Source organism: Corythoichthys intestinalis, chromosome 12 (assembly GCF_030265065.1).
Source record: "Corythoichthys intestinalis isolate RoL2023-P3 chromosome 12, ASM3026506v1, whole genome shotgun sequence".
In the NCBI taxonomy this organism is placed as follows: Eukaryota; Metazoa; Chordata; class Actinopteri; order Syngnathiformes; family Syngnathidae; genus Corythoichthys; species Corythoichthys intestinalis.
In genome coordinates, this window is record NC_080406.1 from 34,010,505 (window position 1) to 34,037,447 (window position 26,943).

A 26,943-nucleotide genomic window follows, 5' to 3' on the forward strand; every position below is an offset into this window, starting at 1 on the left:
ACTAATTACCTTTTTAAAGTAACGTGCCCAACACTGCCTATCCGATAGTAAATGATATAAAAAAGAATGTACGAAGTACAATGAACAAACACATAGGAACAAATATCTCTACAATTTTCAATCATTTTTTGGCCTAAGTTAAAATCCTCTTCTGTTCAGTTGCATTTTCAGAATAAACAGCGCAATACAAATAACCACACAGAGAGTCGACCAAAATCCATTGTGGCACATTAAAACTGTTCCAGCCTTTAAAGGTATTCAGATTTACCATTCTCTGTGTCTAAGCAGCTGAAAAGGAAAGGTTAAAAAAAAAAAAAAGAAGGTTGACGAACCTTAAGAAAAGGCAAACAAGATTCGAACCCAGGAGATCTCGGCTTTAGACTGTCGATGGAGGAGTTTTAGTGACAGGAAACATCAGTCAACATTCCCATGTTGGTCTACAAGCACTAATGTTTTGTTTGAATTGTGCATACCTTTTTATATCGACCGTGAGAGTGTGTGTGTTTCAAGTCAGACAAGAAGTCACTCAGGGGACTCCCGATGAGCGACCCGCAGTACAAGGAAAGCTGATGGCACCTCCGCTCGAGAGCCGACTGAGATGTGGCAGATGATGTCACGTCATGTCAGCTTTGGCTTGTTGTCTATCATGGGGGAGAGCAGCTGGAGGTTGATGTGTTGTGTTTTCAAGGCATTCGTCTTCTCAGTTGTTACGCCGCTCCAGATTGTGTTCTGGATTTGTTGGACATTGCAGTGTTTGCTGTGTGGATCCCAAGGGAGTTTTGTCCTACTTAGACAGATTCCGGTCCATGTCTAATGCCTCACTTGTGAGTCACCACACAACATTGCTTTGAGTATAATGCTGAACAAAAACGCAGCGCTCGCGTCTCCTTTTATACTTCAAGTATACTGTACAGTCTCCAATATGCTTTTGGTCTAGAACAGAATCAAAGCACATGCTTTCATGCTTACCTTACGTATTGGTTCTGCTGGGGTTGGGAAGTAACTCAATTTTTATTTCATTTTAGCTCCCTTTTTCGTCTCCTTGAGATACACTGTATGCACCAATGGGAGATGCTTTTTTTTTTTTTTTTTTTTTTTTAATTTTTCCCTCATAGCTCACGCACATGATTGATATATTGTAACAGCCAGCAATTAAGCAGCAGCAGTAGCATTAGGATCAACACGGTCTTTAGTACTGCAGTTAGGAACTTGAGTGACAGTAGGGAAAAAAAATAATCTCTGTCAGAAAAAAAATTACTTTCACCAATATGTAAAATGGGCATAATAAAGACATGTACCGTGGTACTTCTCCTTGCGACATACCTGTAATGAACTAGATAATAGAAAAAATTGCAAAGAAAAAGAAATATATCTCTTACCTTTCGAGTGAGGCAATGTCCTCTTTCACGAGATTGATGGTGCCTATCGCCTGTCTCAATCTTCGTGACAAAAACGTATGGAGACCTACAGCGTATCACAAAAGTGAGTACACCCCTCGCATTTCTGCAGATATTTAAGTGTATCTTTTCATGGGACAACACTGACAAAATGACACTTTGACACAATGAAAAGTATTCTGTGTGCAGCTTATATAACAGAGTTAATTTACTTTCCCCTCAAAAGAACTCAAAATATAGCCATTAATATTAGGGCTGTCAAACGATTAAAATTTTTAATCGAGTTGATCACAGCTTAAAAATTAATTAATCGTAATTAATCGCAATTCAAACCATCTATAAAATATGCCATATTTTTCTGTAAATTATTGTTGGAATGGAAAGATAAGACACAAGACGGATATATACATTCAACATACGGTACATAAGTACTGTATTTGTTTATTATAACAATAAATCAACAAGATGGCATTAACATTATTAACATGCTGTTAAAGCGATCCATGGATAGAAAGACTTGTAGTTCTCAAAAGATAAATATTAGTACAAGTTATAGAAATTTTATATTAAAAACCCCTCCTAATGTTTTCGTTTCAATAAAATTTGTAACATTTTCAATCAAAAAATAAACTAGTAGCTCGCCATTGTTCATGGTGCTGAAACCCATAAAATCAGTCGCACCCAAGCACTAGCAGAGGGCGACAAAACACCATAAAACACAAGTAACAAGTGGACATGACACTGTGCTGTCATTTTAATCTGTTTGAGCGGGGCATGTGCGTTAAATGCGCCAAGTATTTTAACGTGATTAATTAAAAAAATTAATTACCACTCGTTAACGTGATAATTTTGACAGCCCTAATTAATATATAAACCTTTGGCAACAAAAGTGAGTACATCCCTTAGTGAAAGTTGTCAATATTACCATATAACATGTGAACTGTCAATATTTTGTGTGGCCACCACTATTATCCAGAACCGCCTTTACTCTCCTGGGCATGGAGTTGACCAGATCTTCACAGGTTGCCACTGGAATGCTCTTCCACTCCTCCATGATGACACTGCGGAGCTGCCGGATATTTGAGACTTTGTGCACCTCCACCTTCCGCTTGAGGATCCCCCAAAGATGTTCTATTGGGTTCGAGTCTGGAGACATGCTTGGCCAGTCTATCACCTTTACCCTCAGCCTCTTCAGTAAAGCAGTGTGCATCTTGGAGATGTTTTTGGGGTCATTGTCATGCTGGAACACTGCCCTGCGACCCAGTTTCTGGAAGGAGGGGTTCATGCTCTGCTGCAGTATTTCACAGTACATGTTGGAGTTCATGTTTCCCTCAATGGAATGTAACTCTCCAACACCTGCAGCACGTATGCAGCCATGACATTCCCACCACCATGCTTGACATTAGGCATGACACACTTATCTTTGTACTCCTCACCTGGTCGCCGCCACACATGCTTGAGATCATCGGAACCAAACAAATTAATCTTTGTCTCATCAGACCGTAGGACATGGTTCCAGTAATCCATGTGCTTTGTTGACATGTTTGCGGGCTTGCTTGTGTGCCGTCTTCAGAAGAGGCTTCCTCCTGGGGTGGCAGCCATGCACACCAATTTGATGTAGAGTGCGGCGTATGACCCCCCACCTCGTCAATCTCTGCAGCAATGCTGACAGCACTCCGACAATCTTTCAGAGAAAGCATTTGGATGTGACGCTCAGCACGTGCGTGCGCTCAGCTCATTTGGACGACCAACCCGAGACCTGTTCTGAGTGGACTCTGCTCTTTTAAAACGCTGGATAATCTTAGCCACTGTGCTGCAGCTCAGTTTCAGGGTGTTGGTAATCTTCTTGTAGCCTTGGCCATCTTCATGTAGCGCAACGATACGTCTTTTAACATCTTCAAAGTGTTCTTTGCCATGTGGTGCCTTGTTGGAACTTTAGTGACCAGTATTAGAGAGTGTGAGAGCTGCACTATAAATTTGAACACACCTGCTCCCTATGCACACCTGGACCTAGTAACACTAACGAGTCCCATGACATTTTGGAAGAAAAATGACAAGCAGTACTCAATTTAGACATTTAGGGATTAAGGGATGTAGTTTCTAAGGGGTGTACTCACTTTTGTTGCCAGGGTTAAGATATTAATGGCTATATTTTGAGTTATTCTGAGGGGAAAATAAATCAACTCTATTATATAAGCTGCACACAGACTACTTTTCATTGTGTCAAAGTGTCATTTTGTCGGTGTTGTCCCATGAAAAGATATACTTAAATATCTGCAGAAATGTGAGGGGTGTACTCACTTTTGTGATACACTGTGTGCTCTAATGTGCTTCTATTGTAATGAACCATCTATGAGCTTAAAAAAAAACTCTTCTTTAGACAAAAAACACGGGGAACTTTGTAATCATTTGGCTCAGACATCGACCCGCTATATCAAGAATAACACCGTCGCGCCTGTGCACGTCATCATACGGCGACACCCAAATTGGAATGTGATCAGCAATAGGCCAACAAGATGAGCAGTGTTCCATTACAGACGCATGATGTGAAAGATTATGACCAATAGGGCACCAGGATGTTATGGTGCTACATTTAATCTTTTACAGTATTGTACAGAGGTATGAAAAAGTATCTGAACCTTTTGGAATTTGTCACATTTCTGCATCAAATCACCATTAAATGTGATCTGATCTTTGTCAAAATAACACAGATTTAAAAACAGTGTCTGCTTTAACTAAAACCACGCAAACATTTATAGTTTTTTTTTTAATGAGGACATTCATGCAAACAATGACAGAAGGGGGAAAAAATAAATAAGTGAACCCTCTGCCTAAGGAGACTTAAAGAGCAATTGAAACCAATTTTTACCAAACAATTTAAGTCAGGTGTGTGCCCAATCATTGATGAGTGGTTTAAAGCTGCCCTGCCCACTATAAAACACGCACCAGGTAAGAATTGTCTTGATGAGAAGCATTGTCTGATATGCGTCATCGCTCGGTCAAAAGAGCTGTCTGAAGATCTGCGATTAAGAATTGCAGATTTGTATAACACTGGGAAAGAATACAAAACCATCTCTAAAAGTCTGAATGTTCATTAATCGACAGTCAAGTAAGTCTACAAATGGAGAGAGTTTGGCACAGTTGCTTCTCTCCCAAGGAGTGGCCGTCCACCAAAGATGACGCCAAGAGTTCAGTGCAGAATACTCAGAAAAGTAAAAAAGAACCCTAGAGTGTCTGCTAAAGACTTACAGAAATCACTGGCACAGTCCAATATCTCTGTACACACATCAACTATATGTAAAACTATTGCCGAGAATGTTGTTCATGGGAGGACTCCACGGAGGAAGCCACTGCTGTCTGAAAAAACATTGTTGCTCGTTTAATGTTGGCAAAAAGGCACCACAGAAGTTTTGGCAAAATAATTTGTGGACTGATGAAACAAAAATTGAATTGTTTGGGAGTAACACACAACGTTATGTGTGGAGGAAAATGAACAGCTTACCAACATCAACACCTCATCCCCACTGTGAAGCATGGCGGAGGGAGCATCATGAATTGGGGCTATTTTGCTACCTCAGGGCCTGTACAACTTGCAATCATCAATGGAAGAAAGCATTCAAAGGTTTATCAGGATGTTTTGCAGGTGATGGTTCACTGACTTATTTTCCCCCTTCTATCATTGTTTGCATACTATCCTCATTAAAATATGAAACCCTATCAATGTTTGGGTGGTCTTAGTTAAAGCAGACACTGCTTTTTCATCTGTGTGATTTTGACAAAGATCAGATCACATTTGATAATGATTTTATGCAGAAATGTGAGAAATCCCAAAAGGCTCAGATACATTTTCATACCACTGTATGGTATTTTTGCCTCTCGTAACTTGAAATTTCTTCCTTGACAAGAGGCAATATTTTCCCGTTCAAACATGTCGTAACCTGAAAATTACGTTTGTAGAGACGTTCGTAAGTAGAGGTACCACTGTATTTGAATCTGATAGAAACGAACGTGTCAAGTGCGTGTAATCTAAAGTAACTGCTAAGAAGTCGGCCAGGCACAGATGAGAATGGAAATCTAGCAACGATTATTCCATGAGAATAACTTTGTTTTTTTGTGGAAGTATTCATTTGTGTTTGGGAGCTGACAGCACAAATAGAGGGAAAAATAGTTTTGCTGTATAATTTTGTAATGGAAATAGCATTTACTTTTGTTCAGCGTTTAACCCTTTATAAGGCAATCATCTGAATCAGTGATTCCCAACCACCGGACCGGGGACCGGTACCAGCCCGTGGCACATTCGCTACGGGGCCGCAGAGAAATAATAAATAATTTGTTAGCAACCGCAATCTGGCCTGTGCCTCTTGACGTATCACTATGCCTGTCCAGTCTATTGACTAATCCTAGTACAGATTTGTGTATGTATCCCTCTAGTGGTTGGCCATCATTACTGGGGTGTTTTCACACCTATAACAGCCCAGCGTCATTCAATGTAGCTGCAGTTGGCTGTGTTCTGCAGGCGGCAACATCTTTGGACAGTTTTTTTTACGGGAAAAAGGCACTTGTTGAGCCAGAAGAGGAGCCTACAACAAGTCCATTCTGCACGATATGTGGCGAAAAACTAGCAAACAAAAGTGAATGCACTGTGAGCATCATACGTCTTGGCGAACCGTATTGCTAAAGCCAAGAAACCTTTCATGTTTGGGGAAGAACTCATTAAACCTGTGTTCAATTTGTCGTCAGGTTTTAGGGGAGGCCGCCGTTAAAAAAGGTTGAATCAGCGTATGGTGAGTTACTTTTACCCTGCGCTTATGTTCGTTTTTAGCCCTGTCAGGTTATTTAATATTCACTGTAATTTTTCTGCCACACATTGTCGGTCCGTGAAAAGGCCCACATCAGACCGGTCCGTGGGGCAAAAAAGGTTGCGGACCACTGATCTTAATAATATGCTGTCCCACCCAAAGAATAAAAAAAGATCATTATTAAAGCTTTATTTAGAGCCATTACCAGAGTTAATTCTGTTTTTATTCATTTTATTATATATTTTTTAAATTAACATTATACATTTATAAATGTGCGGATATAAAAAATACTAAATAAAAAATAATCTCTTATCTTAAATCGCACAACTTAAAGCTGCATTAGCTTTAAAGGGAACCTCGGACTTAAAGACTTGTAGGCTCTAATAAGCCACAATTGTTCTCTTTTACTAAAATATGTTATTAGAAACACATAAAATATTGCCACTGATTTAAAAATCTATAATATATAGTACATATTTTGAGCAACGGAGGGCGCCATTTTGAGCTACGGAGGGTGCCATGTTTTATGCGCGCAATGGACACGCAATGGATGCGCACATCGGTTAAAAGCGGCGATTGCAATTCCTTCCCGCTGAGACATCCAACACATGCGCACATCGGTTAAAAGCAGCGAGTACTTACTATTTGTGTTTTTATTAAGTCTTTTATTACCTTTCATTGCATCAAAATACTTTTTTGCATGCGTTTCCCTCTCATACTTTTAAGCATTGTGTTTTCTTGCGATGCTTTTAAATCATATTGTAGATCTGTTGGCCACATTCGTCACGTAGCATATTTGAAACACTCTTATTTGATATTATTATTACCTTTAAGTATTTTCTTAAGGTATCATTGGTATGTTCTGCCTGTATGCATCTAAACAAAACACGCTGAAAAAGCACAGTAGTACTTTGGGTGTGAAATTTGCCTCTTGTAGATGTTTTGCCGGTGTAGCACATTTTGGCAGAACACCAGCTTTGTTCTATTCTCGTCTCGTCTCATCCCGTCTTTCCTGTTCATTTAGTTTTTGCTGCTTGTTTTGTGAAATATCTACAGTGCTGTCATGCGCCTTAATGTTCCTCTCGGGTTCAAATTGAAAGGGCTGAACAGATGACATGTTTGTGCCAGTAGAGTCATACTCTGGAAACCTGCCAGCGTAACCCAGTGACGTCACCGCCCTGCAATGTCAAAAACAATGGAGACCTACTAGTTAAACTAATTTTACAATTATTGTATTTATTATTGCATAAAAATTAAAATAGCAAGAGAAGTTTTAATATTAAATAATTCTAACTCATAATAGTGCTTATCTTTTAAGAACTTTCCCTTTAAGACTATGCTGGAGCAGTCGCGCTCATCTCATTTCAGTAACTGAATCACTACCGTTGGCGGCAATAACCATCCAATTAGTTTGAACGAGGAAGTCTGCCAGCGAATGTATATTCATTCATTTGCTCCCAGTTCAAATCAATTCGACGTCTCCTCGCGAATGATCGCCGCCAACTTCTCTCAGTTCAAATGAATTGGACATTTATCACGGTCAATGGCACTGAAACATGATCCTTCACTTCTTGTCCTCCCCAGTTCATATCTGCATGAATCCTGGGGGAATTTTTCCACTTTGAGCCTGTAGCGATTCACATGGCATTGCATTGTTAAATAAGGGTCAAAGGGACACACACAAAAGGAAGCATGACACTGATATGGTTTGATGTCACATAAATGTACCTGTGAGCTCATGGGCTGGCCCACTCTCTTTCTCACTCTTGCTCACTTTCTCTCCAACACACATACGAACACACACACACTCTTTCAGTACCGGCCATCCCTCCGGCTGTAGGTGGAGCTGGAGCTTTCCTGGAATTGTCGGGCAACTTTCCTGTTGTGCTGGCTCCAGTCTTGCTCAATCAGTTCAACGGCGGGATTAAGGGGAATGTCGGTCTGGGAATGATGGGTGTGCTTCCCAGCTTGCCAACGATGCCGGCTCGGCTCTGGTGGACGTGATTTTCTTTCCCCGCTTATGGTTAAGGTTCTTCTTCCTTCTGCAGAAATGATTCACAAAGCAAGGCGGAATCCATCGGTAATTTTGCACTGATTTGTGGATTTTTTCGGAGTGTCTTCATACTTTATTATCGTCTGTATTAGTACGTAAACACTGTTTGTGCTGTTATGCTACTTTTTCTGCTGTAAAACTTTAAATTGAACTATTCGTTTGGGGAGGATGTCACCTGAGCATGATTCAGTGACATCACCAGCCTAACAATTGCACACTTGTCCGATAAGGTGCCTTTTGTGTCTGTGTGTGCGCGCGTGTGAAAGGAACCAACATGCTCCCAAGTAATTGCTGTCTCCTTCCCCGATAACAAGCTTTGGCCTTCTTCACACATAATGAGCGGGCATGTCAAGGGTGGGGGGTCAAAGGGTGCGCTATGTCCACTCACAGCTGGGGTGTCTGACCCGGCCCAGGAACAAAGGCTTTAGTGTGTGTGATAGTGTGGAGTGCACGGAGGCCCTCGCCTTCAGCAAAGCGGGCCAATCCGCTTCTGCTTGGCTGAGCTGTCAGTCTTCCCTGCAGCATATGGAGAAGGGTGAAAGGGCTCAAAGTACTTGATCTGGGACAAATTAAAAAACGGATGAGGCAGACCCAAAACGGATGATCCAGAGCCAGAGTCCAACGATTTTTTTCTGACTCCCTTAAGGTCATATATTTGCAGTAGACATTTGGGTTACCCATAAAGTTACATTCATGATATGCCTCAAATTTATGTTCAGGTTACGAACTCATTCATGAATTTAACTCTCACTGTCATTGACAGTAAATGATTAAAGGCACAACAATTAATAGATGACTAATTGATTAGCAAACTTATCGGCAACTATTTAGAAACTATGTCGAACATTTAAGATACCTAGTTTAACATAAATTTGTCAAAATCAATTATTTTGATAGTTGAATAATCACAGATTACTTTTGCAATGAATCGACTAATCGGGTTTTATATAAACAATTTTCCGAGGTACTTCTGCTTTACTTCCATATTTCTGCTCGTGACTTCCGTTTTACACGCTCTAATCAAAACAACAATGGAGCTGGAGTGGCATCACTTATGAAAATCCCTCAGAGACAAGACAATTTGGAAGTATTTACAGTTTTACTTTAAATTACATTACATTAGATTTACATTCTTTTAAAAAGCAGGTGCTTGGTAAGCATCTCGTTTTAATTATCTCTCTATGTGCCATTGACGATAATTTTATCTTTTTGCCGTGAATTCAGTTTACTACTAGTAGACATCTCATCCATTTTAACTGGGAGGGTTGGTAGCGAATGACTTCCCCAGTTCTGTTGCTCTCAATGGCAGCCACTGGGTTGGTAATGAAGATAATCATCTGATTTCATGCACCTTTTGTTTTTTGAATTTAAAAAATATGTTTTCCCTCTAAAGATAGAAGTAAAATCAAATAATGGTTATATATACAGTATATATATATATATATATATATATATATATATATATATATATATATATATATATATATATATATATATATATATGTTTTAAATTAATAGAATATTTACATTTAAGAGGCTCAAAAAGAGAACTTTTTGAGGACCATTTTGTGGGCAAAAACAAAGTAATTGTCGATTAATTTGAATTTAATTAGTTGTGGATTGGTCAATTAATCGTGGCAGGTCCAGGCAAAAATAAACATCATCAATCATATCAATAAATCATTTTCCATAGTCTTCATGAATGTAGACTGATCCTTATGAATTTTTGTGTTGAATCTAAATAAGATATAAAATGACATCAAACGGTCATCAATGATTATTTATTTTTACCTATTTTTGGAAAAGATATGGACCAAACCTGTAACTTAATTGTAATCCATTTATAAATTATGGACCAAACCTGTAACTTAATTGTAATCCATTTATGTCAATATATTTCCTGTACTCTTAATAAAAAAAAAAAAAAATTAAAAAAGAAAAACGATTAAGCGATTAATTGAAAAAGAATCAACCGATTAATCAGTTATTAAACATCACTAGTTGAAGCCCTGCTTTGAGGTCATATAATTTGATATACAGCATTACCCTAGTGGCTTTCTTTCCCTCTCCACAAACCAGTACATAAATAATGTTTTAAATTGAGTCTTGTTGTGAGTATCTCAATGTGTGCTTTCCCACGCTGTGTGCAGATAGCTGAGCGGCTTCCCTGGATTTCGCTGCCCTCTCCGCTCAGTTTGGCCTGAAGATGGAAACACTGGAGTCGGAGCTGACATGCCCAATTTGTCTGGAGCTTTTTGAGGACCCGCTTCTCTTGCCTTGCGCTCACAGCCTTTGTTCCAACTGCGCCCACCGCATCCTGGTGTCGCACTGCACCCCCAGTGAGCCCGTCCAGTCCATCCGCGCCTTTCAGTGCCCCACCTGCCGCTATGTCATCAATCTCAACCAGAGAGGCCTAGAAGGACTCAAGCGCAACGTCACCCTGCAGAACATCATTGACCGCTACCAGAAAGCATCCCTCAGTGGACCCAACTCGCCCAGCCAACCTCGACGGGAGCCTGCCGCCCAAGACGGTGGCGCCATGACACAGCCCGGAGAGCGGGTGTCGTGTCAGTTCTGCGAGTGTGAACCGCCCCAGGACGCCATCAAGACCTGCGTCACCTGCGAGGTGTCCTACTGCGAGGATTGCCTCAAGGCCACGCACCCCAACAAGAAACCCTTCACGGGCCACCGTCTTGTAGAGCCCTTGCTGGACACCCGCATGCGAGGGGTCATGTGCGCCGAGCATGAGGATGAGAAGGTCAACATGTACTGCTTGACGGATGAGCAGCTGATCTGCGCCTTGTGCAAACTGGTTGGACGGCACAGGGACCACCAAGTCGCCGGGCTGGCTGACCGGTACGACAAACTCAAGGTAAGACAACTTTTAGTACGAAAAAAGTGGATCCAAAAAATATATGAGAGCTTTTCCCGCTTCTTTTTCTTAAAGCTACATTCATTTAGTTTACACCTCTTCTAGCAGAACATGCCTTTGAAGTGGTATTCAAAAATCTGCAAAAATAAGTGTCATAACAAACTGAGATCATGCAATTTATGCTAAAAAATGTTTTTTTTTAGTTTGCTAATTTCACACAGTCTTTTATTCATATATGTGGTAACATTACACAGGGCTTTTGTGAGCGTTATATTGTTTGTAATGTTCGAACTTTACATGCATGTAAACAATATGTTTTTTTACAATGCGAGATGTGTTTTTTTGTGGAAAATTTTACAATTGCCAGGGCAACATATTTGGTGTTGGGCAGCCAAAAAAAGAGGACTTTAATGGCAGCCTGCTGTAGTGTATCATGGCAAAACATGTTTCATGAGAAACTTCACAGTTTATTGTGAAAACGGTATCGTGTTTTATGTAAAGCAAATCTTATATTCAAATAGCAAAGAAATATGTTGTCTTGGAAAGAATAATGTGTATTTTTGATGCAAAATACAGTTTTTAAAGACACTGAGGGTTTTTTTAGAGGAAAAATACACAATTATCATGTTCTCATGACAATGAGAGTGAGGTAAGGTTTGAAAGGGAATTAAATATATTATATCAACTGCTGTTTGAGATGTTATGGTAAAATATTTTGGTAAAGCAAACTGCATCATCATGGCAAAGTATACTAATGTCATGACTAATATAGATTTTTATTGGCCAAATAGTGTTTTCATGGCAAACACAGTATTCAACTGTTGTTTCTATGGGAACATAGTGTTGATACGCAAAATATATATTTGTTAAAATATAAAATTTGGTTTTCATTTACGATATTGAGTTTACATGACAAAATATACAATTACAATGGCAATGTACTTCAATTGAAAACTATTGTTCTCATGTCACAATATATTTTTATAACTAAATACAGAGTCTTCCGTGTAAAAGCTACTGTATTTAGGTGGTATGTTGTTTTTTTCATGGTTTTGTTTTCATAAAAAAAAAAAAAAAAAATCTAGTGTTTTCATAGCAAATACAGTTGTGCTTTGGTGGCAAATATGGATTTTCTTGGATAAACATTGCACACGCATAAAATACAGTTTTAATGCCCAACTCATTGATTTTGATGGTAATATTTTGTGCTTTGTTCGCAAAAGTATTGTGCTTTCATGGCAAAATATGTTAACATTCAAAATATTATGTCTGAATTCTAAAATATTAGTTTTCATTCCAAACGTAGTGCTTTAATGGCTAACTGTGTTGTTTTCATGGAAATGTTCACACATTTCACAAAAATATGACTCAAGGCAGTGTTTACTCTCAGGATGTCAGCCATCTTTGCAGTGTGTTGTGGCATGACACTTCGCTGTAGTCTCAGTGATGTCAATAATGCTTCATAAACTCATCAGACACTTCATTATGTACACCTCAATCAAATGAAATCTCCACTACAAGAGCCGTTAAAACTATTCTGCCTTTACAAGAGCCAAAATGCCGGAATTAAAGGTGGAGAGACGTGCACATGTTCACTCGAGATAAAATTCCAGGGCAGGACGGCGACACGTCAGGCCGAATAGGAAGGAAGGAAGAGCGCCCGCCGCAAGTGAAGGTGTGGACCACAAAGAGCTGGCTCGGGGGAAAAAAGGGAGAAAGTTTCTTCCCCCTCATCAGGTCAAAATGATTTTCGGAAAAAGAGATGTCCATGTCAGGCGGCTGTTCAAACTAAACAAAGGAATTGCATTAGTGGGACAGGACGTATTGAGGACTCGCGAGGAAATGCTTCTGCCATGTTTTCAATTGGCTGCCTTTTTCTCTGTTTATTTGAATTGTAAGATCTTCCACCTGACATTTCGGCTCTGATGTTGGAAACAATCAGGATCACTTTGATGGATATGGTTGTTTTGCCATATTCACTTTTTTATTTTTTTTTTGGGCTGCTGCAGCTCAATGTTTTGAATTGCTTTTAGCCTTCTTCCCCTCAAACGCATGAATAAATCATCTGTACTGAATATAAAGCCTATTTTAGCTCACACTCACCTGCACTTGGCATAATGTGTATTTCAGGTTGGCTTTTTATGCAGGTTTCTCGACACCATTTGAAAGCAGGCTTTTAAACAACATTATGCACCAGATGAGAGAAGCAAATGCAAAAGTAATGTTCATTTATGATCGACACGGAGCATTGTACTCATTGAGGTCAGGGTACGCCAAGAAGATAACGGAATATTTAATATATAGTCACAATTTTAGTTGGCATTGAAGGCGATGGATGTCTAATCTGTATTTACTGATCAGATGGCAGCTCTCCCAGTCATAATGGATTCGACGTCTACCACCATCAATGGCAGCTCATGTGTTCATGTGCTTTTTTTTTTTATTAAAAAAAAATTTTTTTTAAAAACACATTTACAAAAAAAAATGTCTCTTAAACTGTCTTTATCAATAAAGCCTCTAGATCAGGGGTGTCCAAACTTTTTGCAAAGGCCAGATTTGATGTGGTAAAAATGTGGGGGGCCGACCTTGGCTGACGTCCTTTACGTAGAACAAAATATTCAAGCAAATGTTAGCAAGCCATTCTGTGTGTCACATTTGCTTTCTCGCAACTAGACTTTGTGGCGTTCTGTTTCGACTCTCGGGCTCTTGCGAAATACTGCTACTGTGAAATTAAACTGGCTTGAAGTTGCTTCAATTTCTCGCTGCGTATCTTCCTTGTAATCTTGACGTGCACGTCAGCGTGTCTTGTTTGGTAATATCGCCTCACATTGAACTTTTTTAAAACAGTGTCTGTCTCTGCAAATGAGACGGACACAGTTGTTGCGTATTTTAGTGAAGAAGTAGTCCAATTTCCACATATCCTTGAATCGTCGGCCGTCGCGGTCAAATTTCCTTTTTTTCTTGATTGTCGCCATTTTAGAAAATTGGAAGTAAAGGGTCAAACAGGGTAATGTTGCTTATAGTGCTGCTGCCTTTAAGTGGGTAAATGAGGAGCAGCATTTAGTGTGTAAGCTACTTCATATGCTGGTAGCAGTACTGCTGACCAATTTATTAAGTCTGTGTGCGGGCCAGATGTTATTGATTTTATGACAGAGGCTGGGGGCCGGATGAAATTTGACTATGGGCTGCATTTGACCCCCGGGCCGGACTTTAGACATGTCTGCTCTAGAGGGAGACTTGTTAAATTGTTCTATAACCCAAAAGTAGCTGTTATCTCAAATACCAGGATGTGTCAGCTCCCCCCTTCCCATTCAAACAATAGCAGCCAGCAACATAAAAATAGATGTTATTTCTGAGATATAAAGGAATTTGTGAAAGTGTCAGAACAGTTGTCTTTACCGTTATCATAAATGTTTGAAGACGAGCAGATGCAGAAAAACATTGTCAAACTACAAAAAAAAAATTATATATGGCGGAAAACACAGGCAATGCTGAAAAAGCAGTTTCTGCTCTTGCACCCCTCTTTAAAATAAACTGCTGTATTTTAAGCCAAAAGAACTTTTGTGTATATAGAACAATATGTATATATGCTGCCATAGCATATTGCTGGCGCATTAAGCCCCTAAACTATTTTTAATTTGTCCGTTTTACCCTGGAAACCCCCGTTTACAGACGTCGCGCAACCGCTTTTGTTTCAACCCAGCGATTAAAAGAAGGTAATTATTTCTTATTCAAAATGTCTGTCATTTTTAGCTTAGAATCATTAATCATTGTCAAATATTTCATCATAAAAAACGACTTTAAAACATTATTCACCTGCTCTTTTTCTAACTTTTAAACAAATTAAGTCACAATGAAAGTATGCGATAATATCTTGTTAAAATCTTGGCGTCTTTAATTATGCCCTCGCGTGCTCTCACCTCCTGTTAGGGTTTGGCTGTTTAATTTTTTTTTTTTTTTTTAAATGCCATCCTGTTCAAATTTTTTTCTTTCCCCAGAAAATTGAGATTTTAAGATTTCCAATGATGTATCAAACATGAATATAGGACAATTTTGAAATTTGGCCAAATTGGGGGTCTCAGAGCGGAACTTCAAGTCACCTAAGTGTTTTCTCTTATATATAGTTGTCTCTGCTGTTATTTTTAAAATTGTATGAAACTGACCCAACAAATAATCTTATTTGTGCTTTTTCCAAATTTTTTTCTGGAAAGTTCAATACTAGAGCTGCTACGATTGATTGACTAATCAAAAAACAAATCAGTTATCAAATTTCTGGATAGGATAGTCAATGAATCCTTTAGAGATGTTGTAGGGCCAAAGAATTGTCCAAATTCATCGTACCCCCCTTTTTTTCGCCTTTTGATAGTATGATAGTAGACCCCCAACTAATTTTCATTTTTTTTTTTTTTTTTTTTGAAATATAGCTTACTTATCAAAGAAAAACATTAAATATGCGCTTGTTATTATTATTTTTTTTATTTATGTATAACTTTTTTTAAAAACTGGAAATATTGTCTGATATCCATTAGAGATGTGATAATATATCGATATGGTCATATATCACGATACTTTGTATTCCGAAAGGTTTGTCGATTTTCTCCAGCCAAAATTCAATATATCATTTCATCGTTGTTTCTGTTTAATAAAGAAACCAACAGGTTGCTACTGAAATTTTGTACTACAGAAGTCTCGATGTAAAGAAAGGCACTTATGTGTTTCCAAGAATGTAGCATTGCAATATTCTCATGACATAGGGTTATAAGAGAAAAGTCGCGAAAAGTGCAAATAATAAACATTGTATATTTTTCCATTTAGAAATGGCTTGTTTTTTGTATCGTAGAATAATAATAAAAAATATTATAATAATAATAATACATTTTATTTCTAGAGCGCTTTTCACAAGACAAATGGAATCACAATACCAACAAAACAATCATAAAAAGATTAAAACCACAATAAAGAGATGTAAAGATATAACAGAGCTGGGGATCATGATGGGTAAGAAAGAGTGAACAGGTGTGTTTTGAGTCTGGATTGGAAGAGTGAAAGGGTAGATATACTGCGAAGGTCAGGGGGCTGGGAGTTCCAGAGCTGGGGGGCACAGTGACTAAAAGCTCTGGAACCAAAGGTGGAGAGACGGACACGGAAAAGTGAAGGTTAGTGGAAGAGCGAAGTGGACGGGGTGGATTGCTTAAACAGAGTAGATTACAAAGGTGGGGAAAGTCCAAGCCATGGAGTGCTTTGAAGGTAATGATGATGATCTTGTAATTGATTCTTTGTTTGACTGGAAGCCAGTGAAGTGGAATAACATAGATTAATTTGTATCGCCATATCGTGAGATACTCGATGGATAAACATAATGCTTTTGCTATAGACAAGTTTCCGAGGTACTTCCGCATGTCTGTTCGCAACTTCCATTTTAGAATTTCTCCATCCACAACAACAGTGGAGCTGGAGTAACATTACTCATCAAAATCCCTTAAGAAAGACAATTTCGAAATACCGCATCTATCTGCCATCATCACGACAGGGGATGACAACATGTTCATGAATGCATATGTGGAACCAAGCTCTAGCCAGGTGTTTCTGTTGCCATGTTGCTGCTGTGTTATGGAAGTTATGTTCTTCCTATCCTTGCATTTTCTTGTGTCCGGCACTAAAAAATTACTAAAGCTAAAATCTTGCACATTAAACAACTTGTTACATTTGATATGGTTATTACGATGATTGTTGTTTATAAAAATGTTACGTCATTTGAAAGAGTCAGGTTTATTTGATACGTTCAAAGCTGCAACAACAAATCAGCTCCTGACATAAATTGGAAAAAACATTAGGATCAAACGGCATTTCAACATGCCTAAAAGACAGACAAATGAGTCAGAAAAGTAACAATGACAACAAGGAATGTTTTGGACAACTAAATATGGTAAGCTAAATAGGCCACCGTGCCAATCTTTTTTTATTTTACAAATTAGACCTGTTGAGAAACTAATTGCTGACTGTAAGTCCCACCTGTGGTTATGTGGACAATTGCCCGTGCTGTGCAGAGTATAGCCTAAATACTTCTAAATTGTGGTCATAACATTCATACCATGGATATTATGCTTTTAATTTTTTTATGATTGTTTTTCTGGTACTATGATTTCATCTCTCTTGTGAAGTGTCTTTGTGTGGCTTGAAAAGCGTTCTAGAAATACAATGTATTATCATTATTATCGAGGCTTATAAGTCCCACAGCATGGCAAGTGGGCATTTTCATGTTGTTTCAGCACCATTTCTGCTTATATTCCGGGACGTGTGTCCGTCTCGTCATCACTGCGCTGTCATATGTACTTTGCGTTCCGGCACCTTATGATTTATAAATTAAGCACTGGCGCCGCTCATATATCGCTCAGAAAAGTTGTCTCTAGAAAACAATGATACGTTTACATATTTAAATAAAACGCATACTCTCAAGTTTTCTCAGCGCATCATTCCTGGTCCCAATGCACATTTCAGGTAAAAAAGCAAGACCAGAGAAATATAACAGTGAACAACATGTGATTGATAAAAGGAACGATTAGTCAACTCATCGCAAATATAAACGGTGATTAATTGTTGTGGCAGCCCTATTAAAAAACCAAAGCCAATCTACTTTCATCTTAATCCTCAGGTGTCCATTTAAACACTTATCACTCAGAGTCGCACCTTATTACCATTTGAATCTTACTGTACAATATATCGCTCCATTTCATTTTATGTAATGACACATCATAAATCTTTAATTCAGGGGCGATAATGTTTCATAATGGGAGAGTCATTATGGCAGTCAATTACAGCCAGAGATGAAGTTGGAGACATAAGCCTTTGATCGGAGGCGGTGATTAACAGGGCCGAGGTTTAGTTGGACAGATGCTTTGTGGCCTCGGCGGGCGGCACTGCGGCGGCTTCTCTGGCACGCCGTGAGGCTGTCGTTCCCATCGCCGGCCAATTTCGGTCATTCCTAATCTCTCACTCGCGCTTAACTCTCTCCAGCATTTATTGCATTCACTGCATAGCGTGGGGTCGCTCTGTAATTAAATATTCTCTCTAATGCTTTTTGTTTCTGTGGCTTTTTTCCCCAGCATGCCTTGGACACCAACCTCAGCAATCTCATCAAGAGGACCAGCGAATTGGAAAGTCTGATGGGCAAACTCATCCAGACGTGCCAACACGTGGAGGTGAGGCGATTTAGCGTGTCTGAGGGTGACTTTATATCATCATCAAACGCTCGTTAGCTTGGGAATCTACTACTACCTCCGGCAAAGGTTCAAGTTCGAGGCTAGAGGTTCTGTGTGAGGCGCAGTTAGTTATCAGTCACTCTAGCCCCTTTCACACACATATCCTGGTAAATCCCCGTGTAAGGTGACGCAGGATTTACTCGCGTCATTGCTTTTACACACATGGAGAGATATTCCGAGAATAACGCGGGTCGGACACTTTCACAGTCTTGTCCTGTGTTGCCAACTCGGCGCTCTGTGTCCGGGGAGTGCTGCTGACGCGATTTTATTACCCGGATATTATGTTATTTTTGGTAGGCATCAGCTTTCACATTCTGTTGGTCCGATCGTGTTTTTTACAGAGCCAGTTGTGGGAGTGTTCCCGACGTCATACCTCCAGCCAATTCAAGCTCATCTTGACTGTATTTAAGCCCAGGCGATTCAAGAGAAGGGTACCAAGATATTAACTTGCTAGGCGCCATTCGACACCTTGTACACTCGAATTTCGTGCATTTCCTAGCTTGTTCGTCTGCCACCCTTGTTTTGAAATCCCTTACGTTGTGCTGGTATTTGAATGTATTTGTTTTGTTGTCTTATCGCATCTCTGCCTACCGCTTAGGTTAGTATTATTGATCCCCGTCGACCTACTGTCACTGACTCATTGTGTTATTCCCGCTTTTCCGTGATCGCGTGTATTTTTGTTTGTATTTGATTAACCCTTGAACGCATCCCTCCGTTTTTTAGTTGTTTTTTTTTGCTTTGAGGTACAACCTTGTTTCCGTAGTTTCGTACCCTAACTTGGCAACAAAATAAACCACACATTTCCAAATCCAGTAGCAATTTAATTTAGTTACGTTCATGTTTTCAGTTAAATTCTCCATTTCCAGTTTGCCATGTTGATAATTGTGATGTTTGTTCAAAGAAATAGGGAATGATGATCTGCCTCCCATGATATTTACGTCATCAGCTCTCCTGCTGTGACCCGGGAACCAAACGCGTGCTGTCACACACGCCTCGTCCCGGGAAAGTCCCGGGCATAATACTAAGACGCGACCCATTAAATGTCTGCGTAATCTCCGTGTCAGTCGACTCGGAAAATTGCTTTCACACACCAGGGCTATTTTAATGGTGTTCGAGTATATGTGAACGGGGCTGTAAGTTGATGAACTAGTCATCCAGCTATATCAGGGGTGCCCATTAGGTCGATCGCAAAACTAATGTGGGTAGCTCACGGCATCAAAAAAAAAAAAAAAAAAAATTCAACAACATATAAGGTTATGTTGCGCACACATTTTTTTTCTTTTTCTTTTTGATGCTGCGAGCTTACCACACTAGTTAGTCCGTTTGTAAATTATTTAGTCCGTTGGTGAGTTAGTCAATTACTCAGTCAGGAAGTTATTTCAACAGTCAGTCAATCAATTAGTAAGGTGGTTTGTTGTCCCTTTGATCAGTCACCTTGGTTTGGCTGGTTGGTGAGTTAGTCATACTATCTATCCTTCAGTCAGATCATTGTTTGGTCAGTTAGTAAATGACCCAATTCGTTACCTTTTAAATGTCATGAGAGCATGCCATTATGTGAAATGTTCAAAAATGATTTGTTCCCAACTGTAGGGATTTGCTAGTTGTAAAGCAGTGCACTCCATTTTTCCCCCAGGACCCAAAAGATTCATCAACAATCAATCCGTATTTCTATATTTAATTACAAGCTGGCCAAATTCAAGCGAGTCAGCAGGCAATTTTGTTTATGTTAATCTCCCTTGAGTTTACCTAAGCTTTGTTTGTCTTCCAAGTGAAATCAAATTGCATCATTTGCAGTCTATGCGAGTCAACTCTCTTGTGTGGGATTTGTACAGGCTTCGAGTACACTTTACTTGACGACACTCCATTATTGACTGGTGATTATCTAGACTTGTCTCCTGTGTCCAGATAAATGCATCCAGGCAAGAAAACAAGCTGCTGGAGGAGTGTGACCTCCTGATCAATATCATACAACAGAGAAGGCAAATCATCGGTACCAAGATAAAAGAAGGAAAGGTACTCTTGGTCACCTTTTATATCTCGATAACCTTGATAACCCTCACTGCTGAGTTGCTGGAACTCAATAGTTGAGCACATTGTTCCCATTTCAATACTGCAATAGCACATGCTGCCTATCGCGTTAAAACCTTGAAACTTCCAGACTGTCGGCTAATGTGCCACCATCCTTTCTTTCCAATTGCAAAGACGCCAACATCTTGAGTGACAGATGTGGAATTTCAAAAACCAATGGCCACAAAAGGCCAAATCATACAGTGGCACATCCAAGGTTGGACAAAATCTTATTTGGATGGAAGCTCAAAGGCTGCGAGTCCATTTTATCCACTCGTCAGTCTGTTAGTTTTTTTTATTCTTGATCATAAGATTTTAACTGAGTTTCAGTTGTTTTTGTTGTTATCGTAAATGTTTGAAATCTGAAACACACACATTTCATTTTTTGACATTTATGTCAGTCAAGGCCTATACGACTTCTTTCACGCACAAAGTTTAGCATAAGATTAGGTTTAGGAAAAAATGAGTGAAGGGTCCAGTCAGTTTGCAGTTTTGCTTATCTTTTTTTTAACACCAGACGTCTGGTCTATTTGACTGAAAAGAAACTTTTAGTTACGTTTTGGACAAAACATTTAAATATTTGCTGTCCCTAACAATTTCATTGAATTCCTAATTGTCCAAAAATTCATATTTGACATTAGATGTTCCACCAAATTTACCTGTGCCATTATTTAGACGTGTTGTAAATTATTGTTGGCTTTTAAAACTGCTCCGAGAAATACCTTAGGTGTCTACAAACTGTTTTTTTTTTTTTTTTTTTTTTTATTAGTGCTGAGTGAAAACGTGGCACATTTTTCACCGACTTTTTCACCTATTGATTCATTCCCTCGGTTATGTCCAGACTGTGCGCCTGAGGAAGCTGGCCCAGCAAATCAGCAGCTGTAAGCAGTGCGTGGAGAGGTCGACTTCGCTCATTGCACAGGCTGACCACACCCTGAAAGAGACAGACCCCTCGCGATTCCTTCAGTCGGCCAAAAATGTCTGCGAGAGGCGAGTGGCCGCTCGGAGCGTGATAGAATTGATGAAAATGTCAGCGCCTCATGGTGCATTGTTTGACCTGCTGCAGAGTCTCCATGGCAACAGCATCCTCACAGATTTTGCTACCGGAAATAAACCTGAACGACACCTTTGATACATTTGCTCTAGACTTCACAAGGGAGAAGAAAATGTTAGAGAGCTTGGATTATCTCACAGGTGAGCATCTTCACTGTCAATACCAATGAAACATGTTCATGTGAGATGAGTTTTCTATAAACTTTTCACTTTGCCAAGTGCCAAAGAAGATAAAAAAAGGTCACATGCCCAAAACAAAACAAGTTTATGTCTGCATGAATTTAGCTAGCGAGATTGTGAGTGCATCTGAATTACACTTGTCAGGCATTCAACAAATCACAAAGACCTAATGCTAATAAGCGCCTGCTAATCTCTGCAACAAATTGCTTTTTGTTTGCTATTTTTACTCCTGCGCGGAACGAAGGCTTTGATGATAATCTCCGAACAACATTTGTTGTTTTTTTTTCTCCTTCACTACAGCTCCAAATCCACCGGTAATCCGCGAGGAATTATGCACGGCTTCGTACGACACCATCACGGTTCACTGGACGTCAGACGATGAGTTCACTGTCGTGTCCTACGAACTCCAGTATGCCATCTTCACCAGCCACTCCAATGTCGTCAGTAAGTAATTTTTCCCCTGTACTTTTATTAAGTAAGAATTTTACCCGGATTTTTGTGATGCTCTGCAGGTTTGTGCAATTCTGCTGATAGCTGGATGATCGTTCCAAACATCAAGCAAAATCACTACACAGTCCACGGGCTTCAGTGCGGCACCAAGTACGTCTTCATCGTCAAAGCCATCAACCAGGCCGGGAGCCGGAGTAGCGAACCGGGAAAGCTGAAGACCAACAGTAAGTCACATATTTTCTCCATGAACGATTCCCAATCGGTGTATCGTTCATTCAATTTTCAATCACAAAAAACTAAACTAGCCAGAAATGAGAGCTGCTCGAATTGATTGTTTAATGTAAGGAATTACAGGTAGTCCCCGGGTTACGATGTACTCAACTGACGCGATTTCAACTTCACGACGCCGGCGTCCCGTCCGCCATTTTGTCTCTAGTTGTTTTTTGTTTTCTTTTAGTCACATAAACAGTACCTTATTGTACCTCACAGTATCTTATTTTTTACTTTACTTTATTATTATGACTTGTTCTGTCCTCCCTACATGTGAAGTTGTTCACCTTTACAGAAAGAAAACAAGGCAATTGTGCTTTTTGTAGCTATTTACTTCCTTCACTTTCGACAATTTGTAAAGCTGTAACGCACATATGTACACTTATGTTCAAAACGACACGCATTTCAATAATAAAACACTTGACACAGAGCAATTGGTGTTCAAATGTCTATCTAGTCTGATCAATATGTAAATTTAGTAGATTAAATTAGCCTAATTTGCCTAAAAAACGTACGCTATCTTAAATGCTACAAATGCTAACGTATTTACAATTCTCAAACAAATCGCTCACATTTAACTTCACAAACTGTAGCTGTGAACTTAATTACAAATGCTTACACAAACGTATAGTATATTAGCTAAAACAACTTACAATGTAATGCGGCCCAAACCCTAGCGCAGCTATCCTTTATCCATGTCAGACGTCTGATTCTGCTTCTCAGTCATACAAGGCCACGGTGCAGCCAGACCCAACGCTGCCACCAAAGGGCGGTGTATCCTCCATCATTAAACGAAATACAATACTTTTGGACTTTTTGAATAGTTATTTTTTAGGGGTACATAATGGGGTAATTCCGGAATTTTAATGTAATTAGGGAGAAATTTGGGTTACGTCGCCAGCGAAGGAACAGAACTCATTCGTAACCCGGGGACTACCTTTTAAATAATAGTTTTCATGGCCAAAAGTCACTACAGGGGACATCTATTTATAAGTTATCATTATCTTAACTCTTTCACGGCCAGCCCAAGTCACAGAGTATGCGTTGTGGTAAGTAGTAAAAGAGAGAAATATTGAAATACTGTATTGAGATATTGAAAACACCTATCGTTGGCAATAGATGTCCAACACATTTCTATGGGAAGATGCTGGAAGCAATCATTCGATCTTCCATCTGCCGTTGACAGCCAGAGAGTTTGTTAAAATGACTAAGTTGGCTACAAATACATAATGAGCATTCATTATTAAATGTTTTCCCCAGCAGTGCACCTTATAGAGAATGACGCACAACGTGACTACTTTGTTGTATGATGCTGCTTCAAGTTTAACTTCGTTACAATATTATTGAATTAGAAGGATGTTTGTGTCATGTTTGTCCTGCTACAGAAACCATATTAAAAAAAAAAAAAAAAAACATTTTTTTTTTTTTTAAATAATAAAAAAAAAAGATAAAATATTTCCCCTCCCCATCTTTTTCAATTTTTGTATTTTTTGTATTTTTCAACATTTTTGTAAAAGCTCCAAGGAGCCACTTGGGCAGCGCTAAAGAGTCGCATGCGGCCCTAGAGCCGCAGGTTGCTGACCTCCAAGTTAGGCTATGAGGTCACAAAATATTTTAAAACAAAACAAAACAAAACAAAACAAAACTCTAAATAAATTCCATGAGCAAATTACACACAGCCCCCACATTTGAATGTATGTCTATATTGTTTTCTTTTTTTCAATTTGTAACAAATTGTTTTATTTTGAAAAGTTTTATTTATTTTCTATTTTTACTTTATATAAAATTATTATTACCCATGGCTTGCTTAAATTTGCAATTTTTAAAGTTCATTTTATTTCTTACTATTTAAATACGTTTTTAAATTGATTCTTCAATTAATCCATCCGTGTTATTTAGAATTATTTATATTTATTTTTCATTGCCCATTGCAAAATACATAAGGGCAACACTAATACTACAATTGGATGTCAAATGGGGGCTGCAAAATATTGTTCTGTGGTGTTTGTGACCCCTTTCCAATATGAATGTAATATAAACATTTACGAAAAAAAGTGCATCAGGGTAAAATTTCTCTGATTTTCGGTGTTCAAGCCGATGCATAAATTGAAAAGTCGGCGCTGAAGAAAAAAAAAAAACATTGTTGATGTTGCACTCATAAACTATTTGAAGCGGTTTAGCATGTTTGGTGTGCGATTTCTTTCAGGACTTGTTTGGAGGGAAGTGAAAAAGACAAAGCTAATTTTCTGGCGTTTTTCCTGGTCGGAATAAATCTCCGTTTAGTCATTTTTATGGTTTTGAATAATTTCAAGAGTGCAACCCAGACAATAAAATGCATGAACAACTTTCTGTTAGCAAAAGCAGGTTATCATTTTAAATGGGGATTTATTATGATCAGGAAAAACATATTTTGATGTATTTGTTCCATTTTCTTTTCTCTGTAAACACTCGTGGGAGTCTAAGATATCACATAACAAATGCACTAAACGACTAAATAGTTAACAAGTGCAACATGAATACAACATAAAATAAAAACAACTTCCGATCGCTGAAATGGAATGCTGTAGATTCATTTTACAATATAAAACAAACTGTGAATGATTAATTCCATTACATGAAACAAAAAATGCTGTCAATTGTTTTTGAGTTGTACATGAAAGTTGTTCCAACAAATGATCCACAAATTATTTCCAAATCTTATGAAGCTGATTTCTTTTCATCCAAGGTCAACCATTCAAACTGGATCCCAAGTCCGCTCACCGTAAATTGCGGATTTCCCACGACAACCTGACAGTGGAGCGGGACGAAACGTCGTCCAAGAAGGCTCACGGCCAGGATCGCTTCAGCAGCAACAGTAGCTACGGTGTCACGGGGAACGTTTACATCGACAGCGGCCGCCATTACTGGGAGGCTCTCATAGGAGGAAGTACATGGTGAATACTCTCAATTTGTTTTCACTCAAAAATGTTGTTGGAATAAATACAGAATGATAAATCGTCATCAGGTTCGCGGTGGGTATTGCCTATAAATCGGCGCCAAAGCACGAGTGGGTGGGCAAGAACTCGGCCTCTTGGGTATTGTCCCGCTGCAACAACTCGTGGGTGGCCCGGCACAACAGTAAGGAGACCTCGTTGGAGCCCTCACCCCACCTGCGGCGACTCGGTGTACTGCTGGACTACGACTCAGGTTTCCTGTCATTCTACGATGCTGTGGGCTCGCAACACTTGCACACGTTTGACATTGCATTCATGCAACCCGTCTGCCCCGTGTTTAATGTGTGGAACCGATGTGTCACCGTCCTTACCGGATTGCCAATCCCGGACAACCTGGAAGGAGTAGACTCCAGCAACTGACATGTAGGATGTTCATGTGGATTTTAATTTAGCGACAAGAAATGAAACCGTGTACATTCATCATCAAACCTTTTAATGAGTTTCACTTTAACAATTTCAGAATTTATTTTTAATGCATTTTACTTTGCACATATGTACGTTATTCTGCTGGATTGCTATAAATTGCTAAAATATTTGAAATTGGCTGCATTCCCCCACCCTTTCCATTTGTTAATCTTAATTTGTGAATTTCTATGCATTTAATGTAAAGGTTTTGGGAAGTATGTCTGTTGAGGGCTGTGTAATAAACGTCTATTTTAATACTGTAAATGGTTGCAAACCTTTTAGCACTTTGAGAAGGAAAAAAATGACAATAAAATGCATTTTGAAACCACTTTTACAAGATGTTTTCCGTTTTTCAACTTTTTTCATGTTGCCTCCAACTTGTGACCTTTTTTTCCAATTGTACAGGCAAACAAAGTTATGAATTAATTTTATTTTTCACAGACATGTCAATATAACAAGTTAACGTGATCGAACTCCCCTTGGCAAGCTTTAATGGACCAATGAAATGAAGCGGGCTTCATCTGAGTCATAGAAGAAGTGAAAAAGAGTGACAGATTGAACTGTTCCAAAAACAATTATATAACTATATACACTAACTATGCCGATTATTTTCCTACTTTTTACCTGTTTCAAGCAGTTTCAAGCAGCATCATTATTAGTGTTTAAACATTGTTTCCTTTGTCATTTATATTAGGTGTTGTGCTTTTTAAACCGCACACACACACAAAAAAACACTTTGTAAAGTGTTTGCAAATGGAGAGAAGACACAGAGAATTACACTCGAATGCCAAATGAGTGTTTTCAACATTTAAACCCACAGGTGTTAACTTTTTAGATGCCAGCGATGGCAATTGCTGCTAACCCCTCCTAGATTAAATGGTTGTGGCCGTTCTATCGCCATCAATGGCATCCAGCATGTTAAAAAAAAAGAAAAAAATCAAAGGTACAGCAGTGCATAGTTAATCCTTTCATTTTTGCTGTGCATGGTGAGGTACGCTCATTAATGTGATCGCTCTGTTGGCCTTTTTTGCACTAATTAAGACATAATCTCTGATTAAAGCTTGAACAAACATTCATCACATCGCAGTCCAAAGAGGGCACAGGAATAAAACACAAAATCGTGTGCACGTGTGCATGTGCAACTT

General features: G+C 39.0%; 1 protein-coding gene across 4 annotated transcripts in view; it reads left to right on the forward strand.

The window, feature by feature from the left end:
- The window catches only part of mid1 (midline 1), a 73,085-nt gene extending 46,952 nt beyond the window's left edge, over positions 1–26,133 (forward strand). For 3 of the 4 annotated variants that reach the window (XM_057852358.1, XM_057852357.1, XM_057852356.1), the window contains exons 2-10: positions 10,400–11,121; positions 18,225–18,320; positions 20,286–20,393; positions 21,289–21,437; positions 21,514–21,641; positions 21,981–22,124; positions 22,193–22,354; positions 25,126–25,333; positions 25,405–26,133. In XM_057852358.1, the coding sequence (XP_057708341.1) occupies positions 10,456–11,121; positions 18,225–18,320; positions 20,286–20,393; positions 21,289–21,437; positions 21,514–21,641; positions 21,981–22,124; positions 22,193–22,354; positions 25,126–25,333; positions 25,405–25,753 (2,010 nt within the window). In that variant the 5' untranslated portion in view covers positions 10,400–10,455 and the 3' untranslated portion in view covers positions 25,754–26,133. Of the gene's footprint in view, positions 1–7,569; positions 8,277–10,399; positions 11,122–18,224; positions 18,321–20,285; positions 20,394–21,288; positions 21,438–21,513; positions 21,642–21,980; positions 22,125–22,192; positions 22,355–25,125; positions 25,334–25,404 lie in introns of those variants that run through there. The other variant, XM_057852355.1, reaches the window with a different exon arrangement.
- Positions 26,134–26,943: the final 810 nt, after the last annotated feature.